Source organism: Neoarius graeffei, chromosome 7 (assembly GCF_027579695.1).
Source record: "Neoarius graeffei isolate fNeoGra1 chromosome 7, fNeoGra1.pri, whole genome shotgun sequence".
NCBI lineage: Eukaryota > Metazoa > Chordata > Actinopteri > Siluriformes > Ariidae > Neoarius > Neoarius graeffei.
The window spans coordinates 68913291-68941254 of record NC_083575.1 but is presented as its reverse complement, the minus strand read 5'-3'; the positions used below and the strand labels follow the sequence as shown (position 1 = coordinate 68941254).

At 44.6% G+C, this 27964-nt stretch overlaps 1 protein-coding gene across 2 annotated transcripts in view; it reads left to right on the top strand.

The window, feature by feature from the left end:
• The window catches only part of tspan15 (tetraspanin 15), a 145409-nt gene that overhangs the window by 76277 nt on the left and 41168 nt on the right, over positions 1–27964 (top strand). The window contains exons 3-5 of one of the 2 annotated variants that reach the window (XM_060926317.1): positions 5593–5667; positions 6691–6786; positions 15069–15182. In XM_060926317.1, coding sequence (XP_060782300.1) covers positions 5593–5667; positions 6691–6786; positions 15069–15182 — 285 coding nt within the window. The remainder of the gene's footprint in view (positions 1–5592; positions 5668–6690; positions 6787–15068; positions 15183–27964) is intronic. The other variant, XM_060926318.1, reaches the window with a different exon arrangement.

The following is a 27964-nucleotide window of genomic DNA, read 5'->3' as shown; positions in this document are numbered from 1 at the left end:
CTGTATTGAAAGCATTCAACGGGAAGTTCTCATTGAAAACGGAGCAAAGAGCAGCCCTGGAGGTATTTATTGAAAGGAAGGACGTTTTCGCCTTGCTCCCGACCGGCTTCGGTAAGAGTTTAATCTATTAGTTAGCCCCGTCGCGTCACATACGTCAGAGGAAAGAGTGATGTCATTGGTTTAAGCTTTGTCACAGCCTTTTCTGGCTTCGACCAGTAGCAAACTGAGGCATTTCAGGGAGGCGGGTCAACCACGGGCTCTGGGAAATGGTTTGGCTTAATAGCTTGGCCAGACCAAATGCTCGGAGAGCTTTGAAGTCGCGTTAGCCAGGCTAGGGAGAAGTGGGGTTAGGATAAGAGTGTGTGTGGTGGTGGGGGGAGCAGGAAAGATATTGCACTTTATATTGCACATTGTCCGGTGTTGCTTATTGTTAGGCTAGGCTACTGCTCCTTCCTGTCCTCTGTCCTCCTGTTACCCCCCCCCAGAGAGGAGTTGTACAGTCTGATGGCGTGAGGGACAAAGGAGTTTTTGAGTCTGTTCGTCCTGCACTTGGGAAGGAGCATTCTGTCACTGAACAGGCTCCTCTGGTTGCTGATGACGGTGTGCAGAGGGTGACTGGCATCATCCATGATGTTCAATAGTTTGTCCATAGACCTCTTCTCTGCCACCGTCACCAGAGAGTCCAGCTTCATGCCGACCACAGAGCCGGCCCGCCTGATCAGTTTGTCCAGCCTGGATGTGTCCTCCTTGGATGTGCTGCCCCCCCAGCACACCATGGTGTAAAACAGGACACTGGCGACCACAGACTGATAGAACATCCACTGGAGTTTCCTGCAGATGTTAAAGGACCGCAGCCTCCTAAGGAAGTATAGCCTGCTCTGTCCCTTCCTGTACAAGTGATTGGTGTTGCAAGTCCAGTCCAGCTTGCTGTCCAGCCACAGCCCGAGGTACTTGTAGGAATCCACAGCCTCCCCCTCAACTCCCTCAATCAGAACTGGTCGTGACCTTGGTCTGGACCTCCCAAAGTCAATGACCAGCTCCCTGGTCTTCGAGGTGTTGAGCTGCAGATGGTTCCTGTTGCACCACACAGCAAAGTCCCTCACCAGGCTCCTATACTCCTCCTCTCTGTCGTCACTGATACACCCAATGATGGCTGTGTCATCGGCAAACTTCTGAATGTGTGACAGCTCCAAGTTGTAGCAGAAGTCCGTGGTGTACAGGGTGAAGAGAAGAGGGGCCAGCACCGTGCCCTGGGGTGCTCCATTGCTGCTAATTACAGTGTCAGACATGATGTCCTTCAGCCTGACGTACTGCAGCCTGTCAGTGAGGTAGCTGGAGATCCAGGTGACCAGGCAGGGGTCCACTCACATCCTGTTCAGTTTGTCCTGAATCAGTAGGGGCTGGATGGTGTTGAAGGCACTCGAAGTCCAAGAAGAGGATCCTCACTGTGCCATTTCCCTTATCCGGATGCGAGTGGGCTTGGTGTAGCAGGTGGAGGATGGTGTCTTCCACACCAACACCTGCCCGGTACGCAAACTGCAGACAGTCCTGGGCATGTTGTACCTGGGGTCTGAGGAGGCTGAGGAAGAGCCGCTCCAACATCTTCATCAGATGTGGAGTGAGTGCCACCGGTTGGAAGTCGTTCAGCTCGCTGGGCCGATTCTTTTTGGGAACTGGAACGATACATGATGTCTTCCAGAGGGTTGGCACTCTCCCCAGCTGCAGGCTGAGGTTGAAGATGCGTTGGAGGTTCACCCAGTTCAGCAGCGTAGGTCTTCAGTAGTCGTGGACACACCTTGTCCGGGCCTGTTACTTTCCTAGGGTGAAGCTTCCTCAGTTGACCACCTGACCTGGTCTGCAGTAATGCATAGAGGAGTCTGTGTTGAGGAGGGGGCTGCTGTGATGACTGGGGGGAGGTGTGTTGAGGGAAGAAGGAGAGATGGCTGCAGTGAGGGAGAGGGTGGGGGAGACATGGGCTGGTTGAAGCGATTGACTTCTTCATTCAACTCATTCGCCCTCTCCACTGTCCTCTCAATGACTCTGGTCTTTGTATTGTGGCCTGTGATGGTTTTCACACCTTCCCAGACCTCCCTTATGCTGTTCTCCTTCAGCTTCTGTGCCACCTTTCTCCTGTAGCTGTCCTTAGCTTCCCTGATGCAGCGTTTCACCTCTTGCTGTGCTGCTTTCATCGCCTCCCTATCCCTGCTCCTGAAGGCGGCCTTCTTCCTGTTGAGGACAGCTTTGACTTCCTGTGTGACCCATGGCTTATTAGGGTAACACTGTACAGTCTTAGCGGGGGAGACCACGCCTGCACAGAAGTTGAGGTAATCTGTCAGACAGTGTGTCAGCCCCTCTATGTCCTCACAGTGTGGGCTAAGCAGCACATCCCAGTCTGTGATGTCATAGCAGTCTCTGAGGGCATCTTCCATTTCAGGGGACCACCTCCTGATGGAGCTAGTTGTTGCAGGCTGCCTTTGAACCAGGGGGGTGTACTTAGGCTGTAGAAGAACCAGGTTGTGGTCAGACTTCCCTAGTGGGGGGAGGGGTGTGACTCTGTATGCATCCCTCACATTAGCATACAGCAAGTCAATTGTCCTGTTGTTCCTTGTTGGACAATCCACAGCCTGGTAAAAAGCAGCCAAAGTAGAGTCCAAAGTAGCATGATTAAAGTCCCCAGAAATTATGATAAATGCCTCAGGGTGCTGTGTCTGCAGCCTTGCTGTGACAGAGTGAATCCTCTCACATGCAGCGGCTGCGTCTGCCCTCGGAGGGATGTAAACACAGATGGTGATCACGTGACTGAACTCCCTCGGCAGATAATATGGCCGCAGGCTAGCAGCTCCAAGTCCGGGCAACATAAAACTGTCTTTACAGAGATATGTCCCGGGTTACACCAGCGGTTGTTAACATAAATGATGAGTCCCCCACCTTTGCTTTTCCCGCATGTGTTAGTGTCTCTGGTGGCTCTCACAGCAGTGAATCCCCGCAGGTCCATGTTAGCATCCGGTACAAGGTGTGTTAGCCATGTCTCCGTAAAGATAAATAAGCTGCTCTCCCGATAAATCCGCTGGTTGTTCAGAGCGGAAAGCTCGTCAACTTTATTTGGCAGAGAGTTCACATTCCCCATGATGAGGGAGGGAATGGATGGTTTATAGTGCTGCCGGTTGTCCGCAAGCCTAGCCTTTAGCTTAGCTCCAGCTTTGCAGCCCTGAGTTTCCTCCTCAGCTCGGCCGGGATGATGCAGATGGAGGATCTGAAGTGTTTTTCCAGGTCAATAGAGTGAATAACATGTAAGTGAAGGGGCTCAGCTATTAGACTAATCCTATCCATGCATTCGGCACTTGTCTGCTATCATAATTCAGTTCATTTACAGGTGAGTGTAATCCGACCTCTGACAGCCGATTGCGCGTTTTTTGAGTCAAGCACCAGATATGCCTCCATATAATGCATAAAGAGTGAGCTGGATATTGAGCATTACTTATTTTGGTTGTCAATGTTGGGGTCATTCATGAAATGCAAATTCATATATCCCATCCCCCATATATAGTAAGAGACTACAGCAAAATGATCAGTTTCTCTGGTTTTACTATTTATAGATACTTATTTGGGAACATGAACATTGTTTTATTCCATAAACTACTGACATTTCCCCCAAATTCCACATAAAATTGTCACTTGGAGCATTTAATTGCAGAAAATGACAACTGGTCAAAATACCAAAAAAAAGAGAAGGGTTTTCAGACCTTGAATAGTACATAGAAATCAAGCTCATGTTCAGTTTTAAACAACACAATACTAATGTTTGAACTGAGGATGAGTTCAGAAATCAATACTTGGTGGAATAACCAATTAATTACAGCTTCCATGCATCTTGGCATGCTCTCCTCCACCATTCTTTCACATTGCTCTTGGGTGACTTTATGCCACTCCTGTCACAAAAAATTCAATCAGCTCAGCATTGTTTGATGGCTTGTGACCATCCATCTTCCTCTTGATCACATGCCAGAGGTTTTCAATGGGGTTCAGGTCTGGAGATTGGGCTGGCCATGACAGGGTCTTGATCTTGTGGTCCTCCATCCACACCTTGATTGACCTGGCTGTGTGGCATGGCGTATTGTCCTGCTGGAAAACCCAATCTTCAGAGTGAGGGAACATTTTGTCGGAGCATAAATTTTCTTCCAGGATAACCTTGTACATGGCTTGATTCATGTGTCCTTCATAAACAAAAATCTGCCCCATTCTAGCCTTGATGAAGCGCCTCCAGATCATCACCAATCCTCCACCAAATTTCACAATGGATGCGAGACACTGGCTTGTAGGCCTCTCCAGGTCTCTGTCTAACCATTCGACGACCAGGTGATGGGGGGGGGGAAAACCTGAAAATTGAGCTCAGAGATGACGGACCTTAATCCAGTCCTCTACAGTTCAATCCTTATGGTCTTTAGCAAACCTCAGCCTGGCTCTTCTTTGCTTCTCATTGATGAAGGCCCCCTTTTTTTTCCAAGCTATGCATGACTTCAATCCCACTGGAGGAGCCCATTTTGAACCATTCTTGCCGTGCACTTAACCCCAACTGCCATTTGCCCTTTTTTTTTTTTTTTTTAAATTTTTTTATGGTCACTTGATGTCATCTTACAGTTGTTGAGTGACATTTGACGGAGTTGACGGTCATCCTGGTCAGTGGAGAGTTGTTTTCACCCTCTGCCAGTCTGTAGCTTTGTTGTCCCAAATGTCTGCTGCTTGACCCCATTCTTATAAACTGCCGCCTTTGAAATTTTGAGGACGGAAGCAACATGATGCTTACTGTCTCCATCTGCCAGTAAAGCCAGAATTAAAAATTTTTCTCACTCAACTTTTTGACTCTTTTGGCATGATGAATGGATTAAACTTAAGGTACTACTAGCACTGCTTTTTGCCATCCAAACTGGTCCTATTGCAAGAGGATAGTGATGACCACAGCAGTGGTTTTTATACTTTTCGTACTTAAAGATTTGGTGCAGGTGATCACCTAATCAGTACCTCATTAAATAAAATGAGGTGCATTTGTGTTGGAATTCCAGCACAGATACTGAATGAAATGGCTGCCATACGTAGAGATGCTGATTTAAGATAAAATTGAAGTGGTCTCTTAATTTATTTCCAGATGTGGGTGTGTGTGTTTTTATGTTCTTGCCATTGATTGTAGGCAAAACTTTATCAATCAGTAAAAATACTGAAAAAAAAAATTTATAGTATAAATATTAATTGCTTTTCCCAACTCTGTAGTCTTAGACCAGACATTTACCGCTAAGCTTGTCTCACTGTATGTCCAGCAATGAACATACTACCATCTCACAGGAATGCATTTTTAAAGCTTTGGTTTTCCTTCATGTAGAACGAGAAACACTATTAGACTAGTGTGCTTCAGGCCCAAGGGGGGAAAAAACGTAAAGCTTGACAGAGCTATCTTTTTTTTTTTTTTTAAATTTCTTTAGTGTTTCTTTAACAAACAACAATAATACAAGTTATCTTTTCTATTGAAACATTTCTTGTTCTTAAATATTTTATTGATTTTTTTTTTTTGTGCTCAGCTGCTTCTGTTCCTCATTGCAGTTCCTCTACATGTTGGCAGTCTGTCTGATTTTGGAGCTCCTGGGTGGAATTGTGGCTCTTCTTTTCAGGAATCGAGTAGGTTTCAGTTTCTCACTTCGAGTGCAACAGGTTTGAACACTGCCAAAAATGACGTCTTGGCAAGTGAAAATATCTTTAAATAGTTGAAACAATCTAGCATTTCCTATTAGAAGAATACAAGATGCCAATTCTGAGATTAATAAACCTAGTTCTAGATGGCAACCAACTTATTCTAGGATGTCTTATCAAATAAAAATATCTGTCCATGCAGCAAGATAATTTCACTAGTATTAAGTAATTTTCTCCTCAAATTCAGTTTTCAATTTTTTGCAGTGAAGTGTGTTCAGTGAGCATGCTGTCTTAAGATGAAGTAGTGTATGATGGGTATGCTTTCCATGCTAGACTTTTTTTTTTTTTAATACAACTAAAAATTAAATTCATGATGTAAACTAAATTTTTCGGGTTACTAATATCATGTGGGAGTATTATAATGATTCTGGAGTTGTAAGTGCAGTCACCTCACCTAAGTAATGCATTTCTGCTGGAGATGAAAATTGACACAACTCTTTGCTACTTGGCCACATGAAAAATGTAGTTATACATTTGGCACTACAAACATCTCCAAGTTGTGCTTTTACATCAAACACCCTCTCTAGACTGCTATCGAGTCATTTTTTGCTGCTGATGGCCCTTTTCATAAATTGATAGCGATGTAGAGGTTTTCACAGTAAATCTGTACATGAAAACCCCTTTGCACAAAGTCTCATCTCATTATCTCTAGCCGCTTTATCCTGTTCTACAGGGTCGCAGGCAAGCTGGAGCCTATCCCAACTGACTACGGGCGAAAGGCGGGGTACACCCTGGACAAGTTGCCAGGTCATCACAGGGCTGACACATAGACACAGACAACCATTCACACTCGCATTCACACCTACGGTCAATGACCGGCATTCAGCTATGAGAGCAGTACAAAGTCATCCCTGCTTGTAATGGTAGAAGAGGTTGGACTGGAAATGTCAGTGTTTTCATTATGTTGGTGTACACTTTGGTTTAATTCCCTTCCCCCTTTTCTTTTCCCAGACAGTGGAGCTTCTTAACAAAAACGTGCGTAAAGGCATGGTGAATTACTACGACGATCTAGACTTCAAAAATATCATGGACTTTGTTCAAAGGAAGGTAAGAACTTGTAGATGATCCAAATTTCATTTTAATTAATTTTTAGATTTATTGAATAGAGCCTTTTATTTATTTTACAAAAATATAATAGCAGGGTTATTTTAAGACTGTGGCAGCGGGGGTGTGGCCAAGCATCAGTTTGTGAATGGAATGCGGGGTCGGAGAGTGAGAGTGGCCAAGTCGTTACACCTGTTGTCGGTTAGTGTGTGTGTGTGTGTGTGTGTGTGTGTGTGTGTTTTGTTGCAGTGATGGTGGAGCATAAAAGGAGTAGGAGAGCAGAGAAGAATGCCTGGGACCAGAACACGTGTCTGTGTGTGTGTCTGTGTGTGTGTCTGTGTGTGTGTCTGTGTGTGTGTCTGTGTGTGTGTCTGTGTGTGTGCGTCCGTCCGTCTTCGAGTGAAGCTGAAAAGCTCTCAATAAATGCGTGTGAGAGAACATTATCTCCCGCCTGCCGTCGAAACTGCCGCCAGGTGGTCCTCCACCAGTTTGATGTCTTGTTCCAGTGATGCCGGGTGATGACACTGGACCCACTCCACCATTCCTCCTGGAAGTTGCACGATGAACTGCTCCAGTGTCACCAGGTCAATAATTCCCTCGGCGTTGCGGTTATCCGCCCTCAGCCACCGCAGGCAGGCATCCCAGAGCTGTTGGCCGAATGCGAACAGCCAGCCAACCACCTCCGACTTCAGCACCCAGAAGTGCTGACGCTGTTGTTCCGGTGAACGGCCGACACACTGTAGGACGGCTCGCTTCAAGTCGGTGTATATGAGCCGGCTGTCAGCGTGGAGCTGCAGCGCGGCGAACTGTGCCTCGCCAATCAACAGTGGAAGTAGGTGCACTGCATACTTCTCGACCGGCCACCCCCACGCTTCGGCTGCTTGCTCGAAGAGTGCTAGGAAGGCTTCTGGATTGTCCTGCGGGCCCATCTTCGTTAGGGTGAGGTGGGGATGGTCCGCTGCGGTGGCGATCGAGGACCCCGCCAATGCGAGCAAGTGCCAGAACGCCTGGCGATCTTCCTGCTGGGCCAACATCAAGGATTCAATGCGTTGTTCCTGCTCCTTCTGGAGGGCAGTCAGTGCTTGATGCTGGTTCTGCTGAGCGGTAGTGAGGACATGGATGAGGTCCTCGAATGGCGAGGACTCCATGGGCTGGCTCCCTTTGGTACTCCTGGGTTTCGGCACCACTAATAATAATTTCCCCGATGTGGGTGGAGTACAGAAGCACGGCAGGCAGGAGATAATGTTCATACACATGTATGCACACGCGCACACAGTCGTGTTCTGGTCCCAGGCAGTCTTCTCTGCTCTCCTACTCCTTTTATGCTGCACCATCACTGCAACAAACACATACTAATTGACAACAGGTGTAACGACTTGGCATTCACCCTCCCCAACCCCACCCTCCATTCACAAACTGACGCTTAGCCACATCCCTGCAGCCACAGATGGTATCCGTGCTACTGAATAACCACCACCTTTCACCGAGTTTTTGCCCTTGGCTCACCTGTCTGCAAAAGTTTCTGAACAGTAATTGAGATCTGTTGATGAACATCAGAGAAATAACCATCAGGACATGTTTAGATGTGTACTGTAGCTTACAAGTTTTGAATGCTAAAAGGCACTATGGCTGCACCAACTGGTGTACTCCAGTATACCGTAACTCTGATCAAATCAGAAAACAGTTGATGCAGGCAATAAACATCAGTCAGGTTAATGTATTTGAAAGATTTTTGTTTGGCAGCAGATTTGATCTTGATGGTTTCTGCAATGGTTTATCGTGTAAGGTGTAGAGTTAGTAAGGGATACAGTGACCTTATCATATAGGAAGCAATGCAATGCCATTAGAAATAAAGACTTGGAGAGTTGTGTACTCCTTAGGTACTACAGTTGTCTAGGATTGATTTTAGGTTATAGTAAATGCTGTCTCCAGACTGCACATTCTTTGACTATTCCTTTATATCAGGGATCATCAGTCTTATAAGACAGTGTGATTTCGGGCTTTCATTGCAACCAGTTGGCATCACCCTTAATGGTTGCTTGGAGACAAAGATGAACTGAGTAAACAAAGGAAATAAGGTCCTGCTTGGTTGGAATCAAAGCCTACAACCACCAAAAGAGCAAGAAATCTTTCTCCTGTTAATCACAGTGAAACTAGCCAATTGTGGAAGTCTCTGATCTCATGTATGCGGAAGAGGGCAGATAGTGTTTTCTCCTGATTGTGTTATGCTGCCCTGTGACACAGCTGTTTTAAAATATGATGTTTCTGGTTCCTTGTGTTGGCCCTCTCTGGTAGGTAGCAGTCATATGATGGGTGTTTGGGAATTGGTCAAGAGCAATTTATGGAGAAAATGATGGTGGTGGTTGCGGGGAGGGAAGAAAGATGTACTTTAAATTTAATGTGCCATTTCCATCACAGTCTCTGAAACCCCCTGAAATGCAACCACAAATCCCTAGAGGTTTGGGAAACCTTCTCTAATGAAATGCAAATGAAAGTAAATGCAACCGTTTGTTTAATCGTGTGCTACATACAGTACCAGTCAAAAGTTTGGACACCTTTTAATTCAATTTTTTTTTTTTAAATTAATTAAGACACTTCATGTTTTGAAGTAATGATGGATGTCGTTTCTCTTTACTTAGTTGAACAGTTCTTGACATCATATGGATTACTACGGTTATTATTTACGGTGTTCTCATACATTATTAATAAGGTAAGAGATTGCACGAATTAATTTTTGACGAGGCACGTCTGTTAATTGAAAAGCATTCCAGGTGACTACCTCATGAAGCTGGTTAAGATAACGGCAATAGTGTGTAAAGCGTCAAGATAAACGTTGGCTGCTTTGAAGAATCTAAAATATGAAACTCTAACACTTTTTGTTTGCCATATGTTCCAGATGTTATTTCATAGTTTTGATGTCTTCAGTATTGTTGTACAATGTAGTCAAAATACAGTAAAACCTGTGAATGAGTCGGGGTGTCCAAACTTTTGAATGGTACTGTATATAGGGTGACAATTAGCCAAACATTTATTTGACATGAAATAACCTATACTAAGTATATATGAAAGCATTCATGTGCCCCCCCCCCCCCCCCAATACAGCAACGCGAATTGTGCCAATTACTGCTGATGTACATTTCATTAAACATGCCATCTTCTGCAGTACGCAGGTCAAACCTAGTCTTTCTTTTAGCTTATAAATTCTCAAAATTCCTGATTTTGTGAGTAGGTTTTAAACGGAATGGGACCAAGAAAGAACTTGGATGTAAGGGAGATTTTAGAAAGGGTTTTTTTTTTCTTTTTTGTGAATACGGATTACAGACTGAGTGAAACTAAAAAAATAGAGTTGCTTAATGTGGCTTTTTCATCTTGTACACTAATCTTAGTAGGTTTTTAATTCACCCTGTGTGAATGAGAAAGTACCGAAGTGATGCTTACTATATAACTGGGTGCATTTTTTCCATTTAAAGGACATCTCTGATCACATCAACCGTTATACCACCCGCAGAGAAACAGTCCACTAATATCGTACTAGCTAGTAAAGCCTGCTTGTAATTTCTATTTCAGTCTGACTTGTCTGAGCAAACCATAATGCACACAGTAGAAATGTCGTCAGAGTACATTTTTTCCTAGCTGGAAGCAGGTTTCCGAAGGCAGCATGGTACATTTTGTGAAATCCTGAAATGGTTCTTTGCATGCCAACAATGTAAACTCCAGCACTTTGTTATCCTCACCGCTTTGTGTGGGAATCTGCGTGCACCAGTGTGGTTGTTGTAATTACTGTGATCTGTTCGTTGTTCGCAATTTATGCAACAGATGGTAAGCCTTGTTTGAATAAATAGAGATTTATTTATTTATCATTTCTAAATTTACTGAAAAGGTGTCAAGTAGCTGCCAGTGGTTTGTATAATCATTGCCTCTCAGGCTCATGTCTGATGCCTATCAATAGTCACATTATGCACGTTTGTCCTTTTTAAAGGGCTTCAAATTAAGCCTTCTGGCATTTCCACCTGTTTGAATTCTTGCCAAGTACAAACCAGTGAGGGAGGGAGGGAGGGAGGGAGAGAGAGGTTTCTCTTTACAGGGTGGTTTATGCACATTCTTTAGAGCAAGTCAAATTTTGATATGAAGTTTACTCACCTGTTTTGAAATTCCTGCCAAGAACGTAAACAGCAATTTTCCCGGGCATCGCATGGTCTTCACCTCTTTACCACAATTTATAAGCGTGTAACTCTGGGCAGCAGTTGATGTCATCTGTCGGAGGTTTCAGAATCTGTCTAAGAAGCTCTGTTTTTTTTTTGTTTTTTTTTTTCCTGAAAATGTTGGATACGTTACTTTATTACTAATCATATTATAGCTTTCACATCCATCTTTTATTATATTAAGCCAAGCTGGGGTATATGACGATATAATAACATTATAGTGATGAATTACAACACGGTACACTTTTTTCCCCTCAGGGTATTACAGATATCGGTACTTTTTTATAACTCTGTCTTACTCATAGGCAGCTAATTGCATATTAAAATAGACGTTTTAAATACTTTTTTAATGTATTCAATTTTGTAGATGAGTATCTTTTTTTGAATTTAGTTTTTCATAGAACTTGGCATGCAGCACTAACATTTTGGAAGCCCTCCGTCAGCAAACATGAACATTGTGATAATATTTTTGCGTTAAACCATAGTGTTGTAGAAATCTCAAAACTGATTAGTCAGAAGGTGTTGATTCGTTTCCTATAACAGTAGTTCCAGCTGCAAGGCAAATCGAGTGATGTTTCTATACTAACAATTTATTCACTGTAATTGTTTATTTGGCTTTTTTTTTTGCGAGATGTTTATTTAGCATTATTGGAAGGAGCCTCCAGGGTTGGGACGTAGTAACAGTCCGAGGTAAAGCTGTTCCTAAAAACTTTCAGAACTGAAGGTATTTTTTCTTTGCACCATCTCTGTAACGTGAGAAGCTGCTTTTTTTTTCCTGATTAACATCAAGGGGTGGCGGCACGGTGGTGAAGTGGTTAGCGCTGTCGCCTCACAGCAAGAAGGTCCGGGTTCGAGCCCCGTGGCCGGCGAGGGCCTTTCTGTGCGGAGTTTGCATGTTCTCCCCGTGTCCGCGTGGGTTTCCTCCAGGTGCTCCGGTTTCCCCCACAGTCCAAAGACATGCAGGTTAGGTTAACTGGTGACTCTAAATTGACCGTAGGTGTGAATGTGAGTGTGAATGGTTGTCTGTGTCTATGTGTCAGCCCTGTGATGACCTGGCGACTTGTCCAGGGTGTACCCCGCCTTTCGCCCGTAGTCAGCTGGGATAGGCTCCAGCTTGCCTGCGACCCTGCAGAACAGGATAAAGCGGCTAGAGATAATGATATATATAATATTATATACATTTTTATATATTTATTTTTATTATATATAATTTTAGTGGTGGTAGTAGTATTAGTGCTGCTGTTCATTTGTATTCATTTACCACCCATGCGCCACAGCAGACACTTCATATTTAATTGGACAGGATCTAGTGATTTGCTTAAATAATTGTCTCCAAATATATTCCGTTCAGATGAGATGAGGGACTGGCTAGGGACTAGGGAATGAGGGAGAGAACGAATATTTATTCATTTATTTCCCCCTGAAAATTTTGGCTCTATAAATGAATACAAAGTAGCGGAGATGGTTCTTGTCCTGTATCATGCCTTGTTGACGCAGGTTCAATTCGCTCTTATCAGTTGTGCATTACAATGAAGTGTTGAGCTGTTTGATGTTATCTGGCAGGGTACTAATCCCACAGCACCTAACGCTTAAACACAGAAAAGCATCAGGCTACATCCACACGACAACGGCAACGAGATGTTATTTAAAAATATATCGCGTCCAAATGGGCAACGATCAGTAAAATATCAGGTCCATATGGCAACACAACGCTTGCTGAAAACGATGCAATACACATGCCACACCTCTAGGGGCGCTGTAAGACAGTCCCTTCGGAGACACCAGAACAATAGAAGAAGTAAGGACGCATGCGCATAAACTATTATGCACGAGACTTCATATTAGCCACAAAGTCAGGAAAATCTGTTCGTAAAATTACATTATAATGACCAAATACAATGAAAAGTATTTTTCCAGTCTCATCTGTGAAAGGTAATCCCATGTGATCGTGTTTGGACGGCAAACCTGTTGGTACAGTTAAACACACCTAATCTTTATTCTCCGCTTTGACCTATCCAATATGGCGGCGAGGATGACGTATGATTCTACGCGGAAGGCGGCGTCTTTAATGGTCCGGAATAAATTGAATGCTACACGTTGATGGATTAATTTGCTCTTCTACGCCCTTTTTGAGGAATGTATTGTCGGATTTAAACCAACATCTGAAGAGGTGAGATCGCTCCTTTTTTTTTCCCTATTTTTGCTGGCGGGATTGACTCTGCCCTAAGGGCAGAGTCTCTCTCTCTCACTTTGCACCATTACACAATAAATATTCACAGTGAAAATATTTTGTAAGCGCGTTTCATGAACCAAGTTATAGGATTTGTTGACAACTCGCATCGAGTTCGTTACACTTCTACCCGGCGTGAAGCACTCAGTCATGTGGTTGTGACGTCATCGTAAACAAATCCGTTCTACTCATCCAGACGACTTCACAACGGCAACGTTGCCAGATCTTTCCACTCTGGAACCCATTCTCAAAAAGATTGCGTTTTGGGCACCCAAAACGCCGGTGCCGTGTGGACGCCAGGCCTAAACGATAAGCAATTGTATCGGAGTCACCTGAATCCGTTGCCATGTGGACAGGGCCTCAGGTGCACAGGGATTTTAGAGGCTTTCGTAATCCAGTTAACACTTAACTGTCCTGTAACATTTCACACTTCAGGCCTAGAAATTCATATATATTTTTTTTTTTCACCAGCCAACTGGACTAGTTACCTTCCAGAGTAACTCGCCAAACAGAAAATCAACTAGCCAAAATTTGTTCATGTATGAATTTTACTTCTGTCAAAAATAACGCCAAAGAGAGTTACCATTGTTCATGACTAATGTGCATTTATTTCAAGACCCGAGTATTTTGATACTGTTGTTAAATACATAAATGAGAACAACACAGAGCACCATAATATCAACAAATAATAATATATTGGAAAACTTGGCAACTTGGGGTATGAGTATTGAAAGCAAATATACCGTACTTACTATCATGACTATCGCACCCAAAATATGTCCAACATGCTTTCTGTATTTAACCATTTATGAGAGAGAAAGCATTAGGAGCTTCATATTGACTAGGAATCAACTTGAAAAAAATTAATTTTTCCATAAAAATCGTATTGCAGCCAAGGCCTACCCTGCTCCCACGTTTGCTTATAAGTCCTTTATCGTTTCTCCTTCTCGTACGCTTTATCGGCGGCCTTTTTCTCCTCTTCAGACCGAGGTCTCTTTGTCCCCGTCTCTGGCGGTTTCTGTACACCTTTCAGAAAATTCCACATCGCAACGTAGCTTTGGCAGATGTAGATGTAAACAGCAAAAAAACACGTGTTTAAATGGGCAATAATGTGGCCACATCTATTGAATTTGATAACGTGATGTGGCAGCGGGGGCGTGGCCAAGCGTCGGTCTGTGAATGGAGGGCGGAGTGAGGGAAGGTAAGTGGTGGAATCATTGCACCTGATGGGGATTAACCTGTGTTTGTGTATCTTCCCCAGTGACCGCGCCCTTTAAAAGGAGAGGAGAGCAGAGAAAGGGAGCTCTCTCCCCAACCAGAACATGCGTGCATGCGCGGCTGGGAAGTGATAAAAGGCTGAAAAGCTAGCAATAAATGGTTCATTGAGAACTCAGTTCTGGCCTGCCGTGCTTCTGTGCTCCACCCACCTGGTCCAATACGACACGTGATTACCGCGATATTCAACGAGATGCGTTATATGCATGCGCAGTAGTGAAAAAACTGACAGCCTGACTCATACACGATATGATTCGGAATTCTTCAGTAGTTTCCGTCCTGCCGATAAACACATCGATTAACACAGACACAGCACACGTTTAATATGTGGTGGCTTTAGTTGATGGTGTGTCTGAATCTTTGCTTCATGTACATTTTTTATTTTCAACTAGCCAGCCGGGCTGGCTAGTGACAGGAATTACCCGCCAAATGACAAATTAAGTCGCCTCGGGCGACCGGACCACCGCGAATTTCGAGCCCTGCACTTTCAAAGTTTTAGGGTTGTTTTTTCTTTTTAAACCAAGCAAAGATCTGAAATATTTATTTATGATGACAAATGTGATTTATTTAATCTCCAGTTCAAATGCTGTGGTGGGATGGAGTACAAAGATTGGGCGGTGAACATGTACCACAACTGCTCAGCCCCAGGACCTCTGGCCTGCGGAGTGCCTTATACATGCTGCATTACCAAGGTTTGTCTCTTTCATGATCCAAACTTGGAAGTGTATTAAAGAGTTAAACATTTTATTTACACTACTGTTCAAAAGTTTGGACACTTATTGATTTTTTTTCTTCTTTATTGTTATTAGTTAAGACACTTCATGTATTAAAGTAATGATGGATGTCATTTCTCTTTACTGAGTTGAGCGGCTCTTGACATATGGATTACTACAGTTGTGGAATAGGGCTATTTACTGTATTTTTATTATTTACTATTTACTGTTTGATCTCAAATGCATTAAGAAGGCAAGAAATTGCACTAATTAACTTTTGACGAGGCACCTGTTAATTGAAAAGCATTCCAAGTGACGACCTCATGAAGCTGGTTAAGATAATGCCAATAGTGTGTAAAGTGTCAAGGTGAACATTGGCTACTTTGAAGAATCTAAAATATGAAACGCATTTTTTTAACACGTGTGTGTGTGTGTGTGGGGGGGGAGTTGTTTTGTTTTTGACCACATAATTTCATATATGTTTCAGATGTTATTTTATAGTTCTGATGTCTTCAGTATTGTTCTACAGTGTAGAAAATGGTTAAAATACAGAAAAACCTATGAATGAGTAGGGGTGTCCAAACTTTTGACTGGTAAGGCATGTTTGCTGTCCTCAGGACCATGGTTTCTCAAACCAGTGATTGATGAACCTCAGGGGCCGGTGAAAGAAAAGCCCATCAGCCCAGATTGTGTTATAAAGATTGAAATCATGAGCCATCATTTTCACAGCGATTGTATTTAACACAGCGTCCTTAGCCTGTTTGACTTGTTGCCCCATGTCTCCACTGGAACCCAGTGGATTAAGTAAGTACATTTAAAGGAGAACTGAAGTCATTTTTAAACTTGCTTTATTTCTTAACGCGTTATTCAGTTATGTTTTCGGTTTTAGTATCCTTGTATCGTGACTCATACTGGCAACTAATTGCAATTAAATATTATACTTATCGGCCTATTCGGTTTTTAGCCATGTTGAATTTAGTTCATTTGGTCCACGGCAGGCGTCGCTTGTCCGCACGATCTTCACGAGACTTGTGCGAGACTTCGAAATATGAAGTGTCAGCCAGGTGTCAGTGCTGCCATTTTGAAAGCTGTTTTCAAAATGAAACATTGCACAAAAACGAGTTTAAATGACGATTACTGCCTACTTTTTTCAAACTTTCCTGATCGCTATCAAAACAAACAAAACTTCCGGCTTGATTACGTCAGCATTCGAAGGATGGCGCGCGCGTCTTTTGACATCGTTGGCAGATGTTGGTTGCTTTGATTTCCGCTGTACGTTTTACTTCCGTCCTACGATGTCTCGCACAGGTCTCAACGAATCTCGTTTACAGCCGTTGCTTTGACATTATGGACTGATATATATTACATAGCGTATTTCAAATACTCATAACTTGCTATAGCAGTGACACAATAGCTACCAAAATGCATTCTTATATTTAATAAAATGAGAGAAATAGAATTTTGATGATTAAAAAAAAATTGCCTTCAGTTCTCCTTTAAGTAAGCTTGTTTAACCAGTGGCTTGAATTGAATGGGTTGAAGCTAAACCTGAATAACTGTGTAAATAGGAATGTGTTTTGTCAGTGGAAAGTTCTGGCTCCAATGAATAGCCAGGATGTTAAAAGAATAGCACAAAAATATCTTGAATAACATTTGAAGAATGTGAATGATATTTGAAAAGTTGGATTATGAGTATGAAATAAATTGTTCAGTGGCAGAGGCGGCTGGTGGTTTTGAAAATGGGAGGAGCACATCTGTTAGATAGGAGTATATCTGTTAGAGAAGTATATCCGTTTTATCTGTACGTGTTCTCTTTTATCGGTTTCATCTAGTGGTCTGGCTTGTGTCTGCTATGTCACCCTCAAAGCAATTTAGCTTTTAACTTCATCAAAAAGGGTGACTAACTTAACAAAATTATCCTAGCGAGAATTAAAATTATTTGATAATTTTTGCACTTTGAATTTATTTACAATGTTTTCGACAGGTGAAGAGAGCACTGTCTAATAAACGCTGAGATGTGGGGGGGGGGGGGGGGGGGGGTTTCTTTCTCCTTTTCTTTTTTCTTCTTCTATGCACAACCAACCAATCTACCCACCCACACGCCTAACACCCCCAGGCATCTGTTTTTAAAAGCCTGGTGTCCAATGACTGTTTAATCTTTCCTCCCATTAAAATACAGCGGGACTTGAATCTGCCATAAAAGCAGTGTAACACGGCCTCAAGGTGAAAAAATAAACTTTATCAGAGCTTCAGAATGTCCATGTTCAATGTTCTTAGTCACAAAATGACTTTTTTTCTTCTTTGGTGGTGCTTTAGATACAAACATGATAAGTTTTTGCTGACACAATTCCTGGAGCAGTTTTCCCTGAGAACAAAGCTCTTTACTCTCATTTGAACTGTTAACACACTTTGAGTTACTTGTTAATGAATGTAATAACAATTTAATTCTAAGCTAATGGAGAGTTTTCACCATCACTGTCTGTAAAGGAACAAATTGGGTGCTTGCACTAGATTTCAGCTTTATTTCTCTCGCGTGTATCAAAGTAAGGAAACCAGTAAACCTTGTGGGTTTTGTTTTGATTGAGCCTCTTGAGTCTTTTTGGGGCTGCAGGGTGGTGCAGTGGTTAGCCCGGTCACCTCACAGCAAGAAGGTTCTGGATTCGAGCCCAGTGGTTGGCGGGGGCCTTTCTGAGTGGAGTTTGCATCTTCTCCCCGTGTCTGCATGGGTTTCCCACCACAGTCCAAAGACATGCAATTAGGTTAACCGGCGACTCTAAATTGTCCATAGGTGTGAATGTATGTGAGAATGATTGTTTCCCAAACCTGAAAATGGGAGGGTTGTGGTAGGAAGGGGATCTGGTGTAAAACTATGCTCCAGTTAATGACCTGTGGATCAGTAGTGTCCACATGGCAGCGACCCCAAACATACAAGTGAGACAAGCTGGAAGAAGTGAGTGAGTTGAGGCTTTTTACTTGGCTTTACTTTCAATCCCCTTCGGTTGTGTAAATTGACTTGCAGTTGTTTTTTCCTTCCCCCAGATGGCCTTTATATATTTTATATTGTGTTTCAGTACTTGCTGTACTGTATGTTCACTTTATCCCAGTCTGTCAGCACTGTTGTATGGGTGTGTAATGCCAGTCTGATCTAAAACATGGTTTCCATCTGATAGATACTTGTTTTGCATGCTTACAACTTGTTTTGGCTTGTTTCAGTTAAATTCTTGAAACTTGTCTTTGCTCACACATCTGCTATCTGTTTTTCATAAGGCCCGATCTGTGAGGTAGAATCTCTTGGACGGCAGAGGACTTGTATTTCTAGATCATTATCAATTCAACCTTCTTCTTCTTGTCGTTGTAGTCAGCCTGTAGAGGCACCTATCTATATACGTGTGTTTAAGAATCTCATTATCTCTAGCCGCTTTATCCTGTTCTACAGGGTCGCAGGCAAGCTGGAGCCTATCCCAGCTGACTACAGGCGAAAGGCGGGGTACACCCTGGACAAGTCGCCAGGTCATCACAGAGCTAACACCTAGACACAGACAACTATTCACACTCACATTCACACCTACGGTCAATTTAGAGTCACCAGTTAACCTAACCTGCATGTCTTTGGACTGTGGGGGAAACCGGAGCACCCAGAGGAAACCCATGCGGACATGGGGAGAACATGCAAACTCCACACAGAAAGGCCCTCGCCGGCCACGGGGCTCGAACCCGGACCTTCTTGCTGTGAGGCGACAGCGCTAACCACTACACCACCATGCCGCCCGTATTTAAGAATGTCAAGTTTATTTGTATAGCGCTTTTAACAGTGAACATTGTCGCAAAGCAGCTTTACAGAATTTGAACGACTTAAAACATGAGCTAATTTTATCCCTAATCTATCCCCAATGAGCACGCCTGTGGCGACTGTGGCAAGGAAAAACTCCCTCAGACGACATGAAGAAACCTCAAGAGGAACCAGACTCAAAAGGGAACCCATCCTCATTTGGGCAACAACAGACAACATGACTATAACAGTAATAGTTTTAACATGAGCTCAGTTTTGATAGAATAGAATGCCTTTATTGTCACTATACACATGTACAATGAGATTAAAGCATCTCCAATAACAGTGCAAACAGCGTGTAGAGAGAGAGAGAGAGGAAGGGAGGAAAAAAAGGGGACGGGGTAAGGTGCACAGTCCTGAGGTGTATGTGTTGTGTTGCACATTATGGAGTGAGGTATTGCTCATTGCACAGAGAGAGTCACATTATATATTATTGCACGAGAGAGTCGCATTATAAAATAAAATATTACACATTTATGAAGTATTGCAAGGTAAGGTATGGTGCACAGACTTAGAGGTGTATGTGCTGTGTGTAAGGTGCACAGTCCTGAGGTGAATGTGCTGTGTGTCAGGTGCACAGTCCTGAGGTGAAGTGAATGTGTTGTGTTTCACATTATGGAGTGAGGTATTGCACAGAGAGAGTCACCTTATAAAGTACTGCACATTATACATTATTGCATGAGGAGAGTCACATAGTAAAATAAATAAACTATAAAGTCAGAGCATATCCGAGTTCAGGGCGGTTATGGCTTTTGGAAAGAAGCTGTTTTTGAAACGGTTTGTCTTTGTCCTGATGCACCTGTAGCGCTGCCCTGAGGGCAACAGGTCGAACAGATCAAAGCCATGGTGGGAGCTGTCCTTGATAATGTTCTTAGCTCTGCTAAGGCAGCGGGAGGTGTAAATGTCCATCAGGGAGGGGAGAGGGCAGCCGATGATCTTCTGTGCTGCCTTAACTACCCTCTGGAGCCTCTCCCTGTCTACAGCAGTGCAGCTGCCGTACCATACTGTAATACAGTACGTCAGCAGGCTCTTGATGGATGAGCGGTAGAAGCTCAGCAGCAGGTTGGAGTTTAGGTTGTACTTCCTGAGGACTCTCAGGAAGTGTAGCTGCTGCTGAGCCTTCTTAATGACTGCTGTAATATTTACTGACCAGGAAATGTCGGCGGCGATGAGGACGCCAAGAAACCAGAAGGTGTGGACCCTCTCCACATACACGTTGTTGATGTAGAGGGGGGCTAGGTCAGTGCTGTGCTTCCTGAAGTCAACAATGAGCTCTTTGGTTTTCTTGTTCAGAGCGAGGTTATTTTCTGAACACCTGGCTGTCAACTTCAGGACCTCCTCTCTGTAGGCTGCCTCGTCTCCCTTTGAGATGAGTCCGGCCACTGTGGTGTCGTCAGCAAACTTGACGATGAGGTGGTTGTTGTGGGTCGAACTACAGTCGTGGGTGTAGAGGCAGTACAGGAGGGGGCTCAGCACACAGCCCTGTGGAGAGCCAGTGCTCAACGTGCGGGTGGAGGAGAAGTGGGGGCCAAGTCTCACAGTCTGGGTCTGGTTAGTAAGAAAGTCCTTTATCCAGGCACATGTGAGAGGGGGGAGGCTGAGAGTGTCCAGTTTTCTAATAAGGATGTCCGGGATTATTGTATTAAAAGCTGAACTGTAATCCACAGAGAGTATGCGGACGTAGCTCTGCTGCTGCTCCAGGTGGTTTAGCGCAGAGTGGAGAGTTACGGCGATGGCGTCCTCTGTGGATCGGTTTGTGCGATATGCGAACTGGTAGGGGTTGAAGTCTGGGGGGAGGTGGCCCTTGATGTGCTGAAGAACTAGTCTCTCGAAGCACTTACCAGGGTGAGGGCCACAGGATGGTAATCATTCAGGCTGGTGACAGGAGACTTCTTCGGCACTGGGATTATTGTTGCAGATTTTAGGCAGGGTGGGATGACTGCCTGAGCCAGGGAGAGGTTAAAGATCCTGGTGAAGGTAGGGGCGAGCTGGTGGGTGCACGCTCTGAGCACCTTACCAGGTACACCATCTGGGCCAGCAGCTTTCTTGGGGTTCACTGCCAGGAGCACCCATCTGACATCGTGCTCCTGTACAGTGAAATGAGTGGTGTAGGAACTGTGTGGTGGTGGGGGCAGGGCAGGAGCAGATGAGTGCTGCTGAGATGTTTCAAAGCGAGCAAAGAAGCGATTCAGCTCTGCTAGCGATGCACTCCAGTCTCCTGTTGGCACATCACAGTCTCTGAAGTTTGTGATGTCCTGAATGCCCTGCCACACCTCCCGTGTGTTGTTGCTGGACAGGTGGGACTCTATGCGCATCCTGTGGTCCGCCTTGGCTTTATTTATTCCTCTTTTCAGATCAGCTCGAGCGGCTCTGTACAGAGCTCTATCACCTGACCTGAAGGCAGCATCGCGAGCCCTGAGGAGTGAGCGGACCTGGCTGGTCATCCAGGGTTTCTGGTTTGGGAAGACCCGGATGTTTTTATCCATTGTCACATTCCCAATGCAGAACTTGATATAGTCCAGCACCGTTCCTGTGAATGTCTCCAGCTCCTGGTGTTCTGGTGTTTGAATAAGTCCCAGTCTGTCTGTTTTAAAGCAGTTCTGTAGTTTGGAGAGTGCATTGTCAGGCCAGGTTGTGATAGTCCTTGTGGTGGGCCTGGCTCTGCGTCTGAGGGGGGTGTAGGCTGGGGAGAGCAGGAGGGAAAGATGGTCTGACTGGGGTATGGCTCTGTACGCGTGCTTGATGTTGGAGTAAACATGATCCAAAGTGTTCTCCCCTCTAGTAGAACACTTAACATGTTGGTAAAACTTCGGCAGTACAGTCTTCAAGTTGGCCTTATTAAAGTCTCCTGCTATTATGTGAACACTGTCAGGGTGGGCCCGCTGCTGTTTGTTTACAGTGTTCAACAGGAGATAGAGCGCTGTGCTTACACTGGCGTCAGGTGGAATATACACAGCTGTGACAATCACTACAGTTAGCTCTCATCTCATCTCATCTCATCTCATTATCTGTAGCCGCTTTATCCTGTTCTACAGGGTCGCAGGCAAGCTGGAGCCTATCCCAGCTGACTACGGGCAAAAGGCGGGGTACACCCTGGACAAGTCGCCAGGTCATCACAGGGCTGACACACAGACACAGACAACCATTCACACTCACATTCACACCTACGGTCAATTTAGAGTCACAGTTAGCTCTCTCGGTAGAAAAAAAGGCCGGCATCTTAGACATGTACTTGAGGTCTGGGGAACAGTGTTTATCTATAATTGTTCCGTTGTTACACCAATTATCATGCACGTAAATACAGAGCCCTCCTCCTCTGCTCTTACCGGAGTCCTTATTTCTGTCCCAGCAGAGCAGAGTGCGACCTGCTAGCTGCAAGCTAGCATTGGGTATTTCCGGATGAAGCCGGGTTTCTGTGATAATTAAAACACAGCAGTCCCGAACATAGTGATTTCCAGCGAGTTGTAATTCCAGATCATCCGTTTTATGCACCAGGGATCTGGCATTGGAGAGATACAGGCTCGGTAGAGGTGGCTTGTGTGGTGGTTGTTTTAGCCTTAGCATAGCACCGGACCTGCGGCCCCACTTCTGCTTCCTCTCCCTCCTCCGTCTGCGCCACCTCCTAGACCCGACAACAATCCACGGAGAGCCCGGCGGTCTCGCCATGTCATCTGGGATGTTATGCGTGAAGAGAAAGTCGCTCAAAACAGATATCTGGTGTTGGTCACCGATGGCTAAAAGTGTCTGGTGGGTATACTGGATGTTTGCAGAACCGATGGTGCACAAACAAGCAAGAAAGAAATACAAAAACAAACAAAAAAAGAGCACTGAAAAGGAGAGCCCTAAGCCGCTGCAACCACTTGCGCCGCCATCTTATTTATCTGATGCTATAAACTCTTCATTGATGAAACTTTTGTGTGTAAAACTGTTCATAACAACTGCAGTCCTAAAGTTAGCAAGTCAACTGTAGTCCTCAGCCATAAAAGCATGACTAAGTGTCCAGAGCGTCTTCCAAGTGTGACTTTCAACTGTCCACATGGGGCTGTCCTTCACAGGAGCGATGCGATGAGACTCCAACCAGACACAGGGCGCCAGGATGGATCAGGCAGGTCTGAGGAGCAGAAGAGGTCAGCATCTCAATCCCAGGACCGACATGTAACACAGAGGGACAGATTTTGGGGAGGGGGAGAGGGAGAGAACACAGGTTGTTAGGTATGCCCAATGTTACCTGAGTAAGTAGGGACAGTATATATATTGCACTGAGTACAAGCAGGGAATCTGGCAGCATAACTAAAAGGGGAGAGCCAGAAGATAACAGGCATGAGGGCGCCCCGGGACATAAAGCAGCAGCCACAACACTGTCAACAAACTCGAGTGAGCAAGCGAGTGGAGTGACAGCATCCATACATCCCAGTTTACCAAAACACACTATGTCTGAGGACGCTCCAGATCTACACCTTTACGTCATAAACACCATTAACAAAAGGCTTGACTGAGCAGATATGTTTTCAGCCTAGACTTAAACATTGAGACTGTGTCTGATTCCCGAACACTACTTGGAAGGCTGTTCCATAACTGTGGGGCTTTGTAAGAAAAGGCTCTGCCCCCTGATGTAGCCTTCACTATACGAGGTACCAGCAGATAGCCTGCACCTTTTGATCGAAGTAGGCGTGGTCATATGCCGCTTTTCCACTACAAACACGGCTCAGTCGGGCTGAGCCATGCCGTGCTGAGTCGAGCTGAGTGGGGCTGTTGGAGTTGCATTTCGACTACAACTGCGCTGAACCGTGCTGGCTGGAAGTGGGTGGACACATTGGGTGGAGTTAGCGAAAGTGGGTGGACGTCACGTGATGTCGTTAAGCAGCGCAAACAGTGACATCAGTGAGCTTTTAAGCAGTAGTCTCACGACCCGAATAGTAAACAATAAACATGGAGGACATGGAGTCGTTAGTGTTGCTGGTCTTGGTGCTGTGGCTTGTTGTCACCGACAACGGCAACAGATACTGGCAAGAGCGTATAGATGAGGCGAGGCGCATAAGGCTTCATAATTCTCGTAATTCTTCTCCTTCCGGGTTTACGGTGTTTACAGATCCCAGCGTGCTCGCGGGGCATGTGTGGGCATGTGAGGACACTCCTCCTCACCAATCAGTGCACAGGGGAGTGTCTGCTCACGGCCCCAGCCTCACTCGGCTCGGTTTGGCTCGCTTCAGCCCCACTCCAAAACGGTGCGAGTTTTAGGGGCTAAGCAGGGCTGAAGCGAGCGGAGTCGTGCTGTTTTTTGGTAGTCGAAACGCGAGCCGTGTCGGGCTGAAGCGAGCTGAAGTGAGCTGAAAAAGGGTAGTGGAAAAGGGCCAATAGAGGACCAGAAGTTCACTCAGGTACTGTGGTGCGAGACCATTCAGTGCTTTAAAGGTCAATAGTAGTATTTTTATAATCAATACGAAATTTGATTGGGAGCCAATGCAGTGTGGATAAGACAGGGGTGATGTGGTCATATTTTCTAGTTCTAGTAAGGACTCTTGCTGCTGCATTTTGAACTAACTGGAGCTTGTTTATGCACTTATTGGAACATCCAGACAGTAAGGCATTACAATAATCCAACCTGGAGGTAACGAAAGCATGAACTAGAATGTAAGACGGTCATTGGCGTGCTGAAAAAGGCTGAGCTCAGACCTGCACAGGTCTCTTGTTGTTTAGCCTGTTTTTTCTGCAAAATTTGATCCAGTGAATAATGGATATGGATTAGTTTATTAGCTAAATGTACTAGAAACCCATTCTGATGTGTATTCGACAAATGGGCCTTACAGAACAAAAGTATACTGTGATGTATATAGGAACACATACAATACACAAACCACAATAGACTTATGTTTGTATATGTAGATTTTTTTTCTTCTTCTTTTGGGTGCTCCCTATTAGTGGTCGCCACAGCGGATCTTTCGTCTCCATTGCTCCTTGTCTTCCGCATCCTTCTCTACCACACATGCCACTTTCATGTCCTCTCTCACCACATCCATGTATTTCCTCTTTTCAATCCGCGTGTTAGATTTGGCATGTCTGTGAAGATTCTCAGTCATCCAGGTCATAGTAACTGTGGGTAGTAAAAGAGAGCAACTGGACTTGCTTGAAGATCCGTCTTCAAGAATCTTCAAGCAAGTCCAGTTGCTCTCTTTTACCACCCACAGTTAGATTTGGCACAATTTTACACCAGATGCCCTTTCTGACGCAACCCTCTCCATTGATCCGGACTTGGGACCAGCACCAAGAGTACGCTTATGCACCCCCAGTGGCTGGATTTGTATATGTAGATTTTTTTTGTAGATTTTACATATTTTAAATGATATATTGCTACATACAGTATATTCTATATTTACATACATTGGGTATTTATACCGTCAATTTATCTGTTTTCACCCGCTGTATTTAAAACACTGGCCAAAAGTATGTGGACATCTGACCATCAGATTCATGTGCTGCTTAAAAGTCCCATTCCAGATTTACACCCCCCCCCCCCCCCCCCCCCCCAATGCTCTTCTGCGAAGGCTTTCCACTAGATTTTGGAGCATGACTAGGGGTTTTGTGCTCATTCAACCACAAGAGCATTAATGAGGTCAGGCACTGATGTTAGGTGAGGAGGCTTGGTGTGTACTCAGGGCCACTCAGGTTCTTCCATTCTAGCCTTGGCAAACCGTGTCTTCATGGAGCTCACTTTGTGCATCGGAGCACTGTTGTGCTGAAATATGTTTGGATTCTTTAGGCTACGTTCACACTGCAGGCTGAAGTGACTCAAATCCGATCTTTTCGCCCATATGTGACCTGTATCCGATCTTTTATTGACAATATGAACGACACAGATCCGATTTTTTTCAAATCCGACCCAGGCCGTTTGGATATGTGGTCCTAATTCCGATTCCTATCCGCTCTTTTCATATGCGACTTCAGTCTGAACCGCTAGGTCGCATTCATCCGACTTGCACGTCATCAACAAGCCACAAACGTCACTATTCTGCGCTGAAGTAGGCGGCGGGTCTGTCAAAAAAAAGTTACAACAACATGGCGCATAATCACGGGCGCAGATAGAGGGGGGGACGGGTGGGATTCATCCCACCCAGATTTAAATTCACTTCGTTCAGTTCCCCTCACTTATAGGGAGGAAAAAACGTCTATGCTGTCTTTCTTTGCATAAGGCAAACCTCACGGAAAAATCAAAAGACTAATTACCATTCGGTTTATTGAGGTGCACGGCAGTGTATACATAGTTGCAACAACTCACATAAAACAAACCAAAGACTGATATTTGGTTGGTTGAGCTGCACAGACTGCACAGGTTGCGAGCTCGAGCTTGGTTGCTATGGTAAGCCACAACAAGTTTGACAGGCATATCGGGGTTGGGGTTGGTTTGCTGGCAGCTTTGTCCCCCCCCAGTTTTTTGTCCCCCCCAGTTCAAAAAACGTATCTGCGCCCCAGCGCATGACATCAATGCGAGGGACGCTTCGGGCTGTGAAGGTTCTGAATCTTCTCAATGGAAGGACGCAGAGGTTAGGGAGCTGATTTCCATTTGGGGGGATGCAGCTATTCAAGCTAGATTGGATGGGTCATACCGCAACCGGGCGGTTTTACTTCCGTAAACACTGGCCATGCTCACTGCGTGTGACGTCGTCGTATCCTGCAATGCGCATGCGGAACACTTTTAGGTCGCTTTTCGTTCATACTGAGGATCACATACAAGTCGCATATATTTGTTAATGTGAACGACCTCACAAAAAAATCGGGTTTCACAAAAAAATCGGAATTGAGCATTAAGCCTTGCAGTGTGAACATAGCTTTAGTTCCAGTGAAGGGAAATTGCAATGCTACTGCATACAAAGACATTCTGTACAGTTGTGTGCTGCCAACTTTCTGCCAACAGATTTGGGAAGAACCACGTATGGGTGTGGTGATCAGGTGTCCACAAACTTGGCGTGTGTGTGTGTGAAGCCACGAAAGTTCTTGGCACTCTGTTTGCTGTTAATCTGTATATAAAATTTAAAAAAAAGAACATACAGTTCTGATATTACTTCTGCTTTGCTCAAATGTTTGCACTTTTTGTGGCTGATGAATCTGTTTCCCCAGGCTGTTGTGTATGTTTTTACTCTTACTGAATGAGTCGACATTATTTATAATGTTAGAAATTCCATTCCTGCAGCACTTTTGAACCAAGGCCATGTTTTCTACACCTTGGGTGTACGTGAAACACTCAAACAGAAGAAAAGTCAATGGTTTTCCTTTTAAGTAGCTTACGTGAAGATAAAAATATTGGGTGCAGTCACATATTTATAACGTCAAAACCATCTTTCGGCTGTTCCCATTAGGGTTCGCCACAGCAGATGATGTCCCTCCATCTCCTCCTCTCCTCTGTCTTTTTCTGTAGCACCAACCGTCCTCATGCCCTCCTTCACCACATCCATAAATCTCATCTTTGGTCTTCCTCTTTTCCTTCTACCTGGCAACTCCATCTCCAGTATACCCTGGATCTCTCCTCTGTACCTGTCCAAACCATCTCAATGTCGCCTCTCTCACTTTGTCTCCAAGATGTCCTACATGTGCTGTCCCTCTAATATACTCATTTCTCATCCTGTCTGTCACTCCCAATGAAAATATCAGCATCAACTCTGCTACCTGCTGTTCAGCCTCCTGTCTTTTTGTCAGTGCCACTGCCTCCAAATCAGCAACATCGCTGCTCTTACTACTGACTTGTACACTTTCCCTTTCACTCTTGCTGGCGACCTTTTGTCACAAATCACTCCTGACTCTCTCTTCCAACCTGCTTGCACTCTCCTTCACTTTTCCGCACTCACCATTACTTTGGACAATTGACCCCTGGTATTTGACCACCTCTATTCCTTGTAGCTGTACTATTCCACTCTCCTTGCCCCACTGAGCTCTATATAAA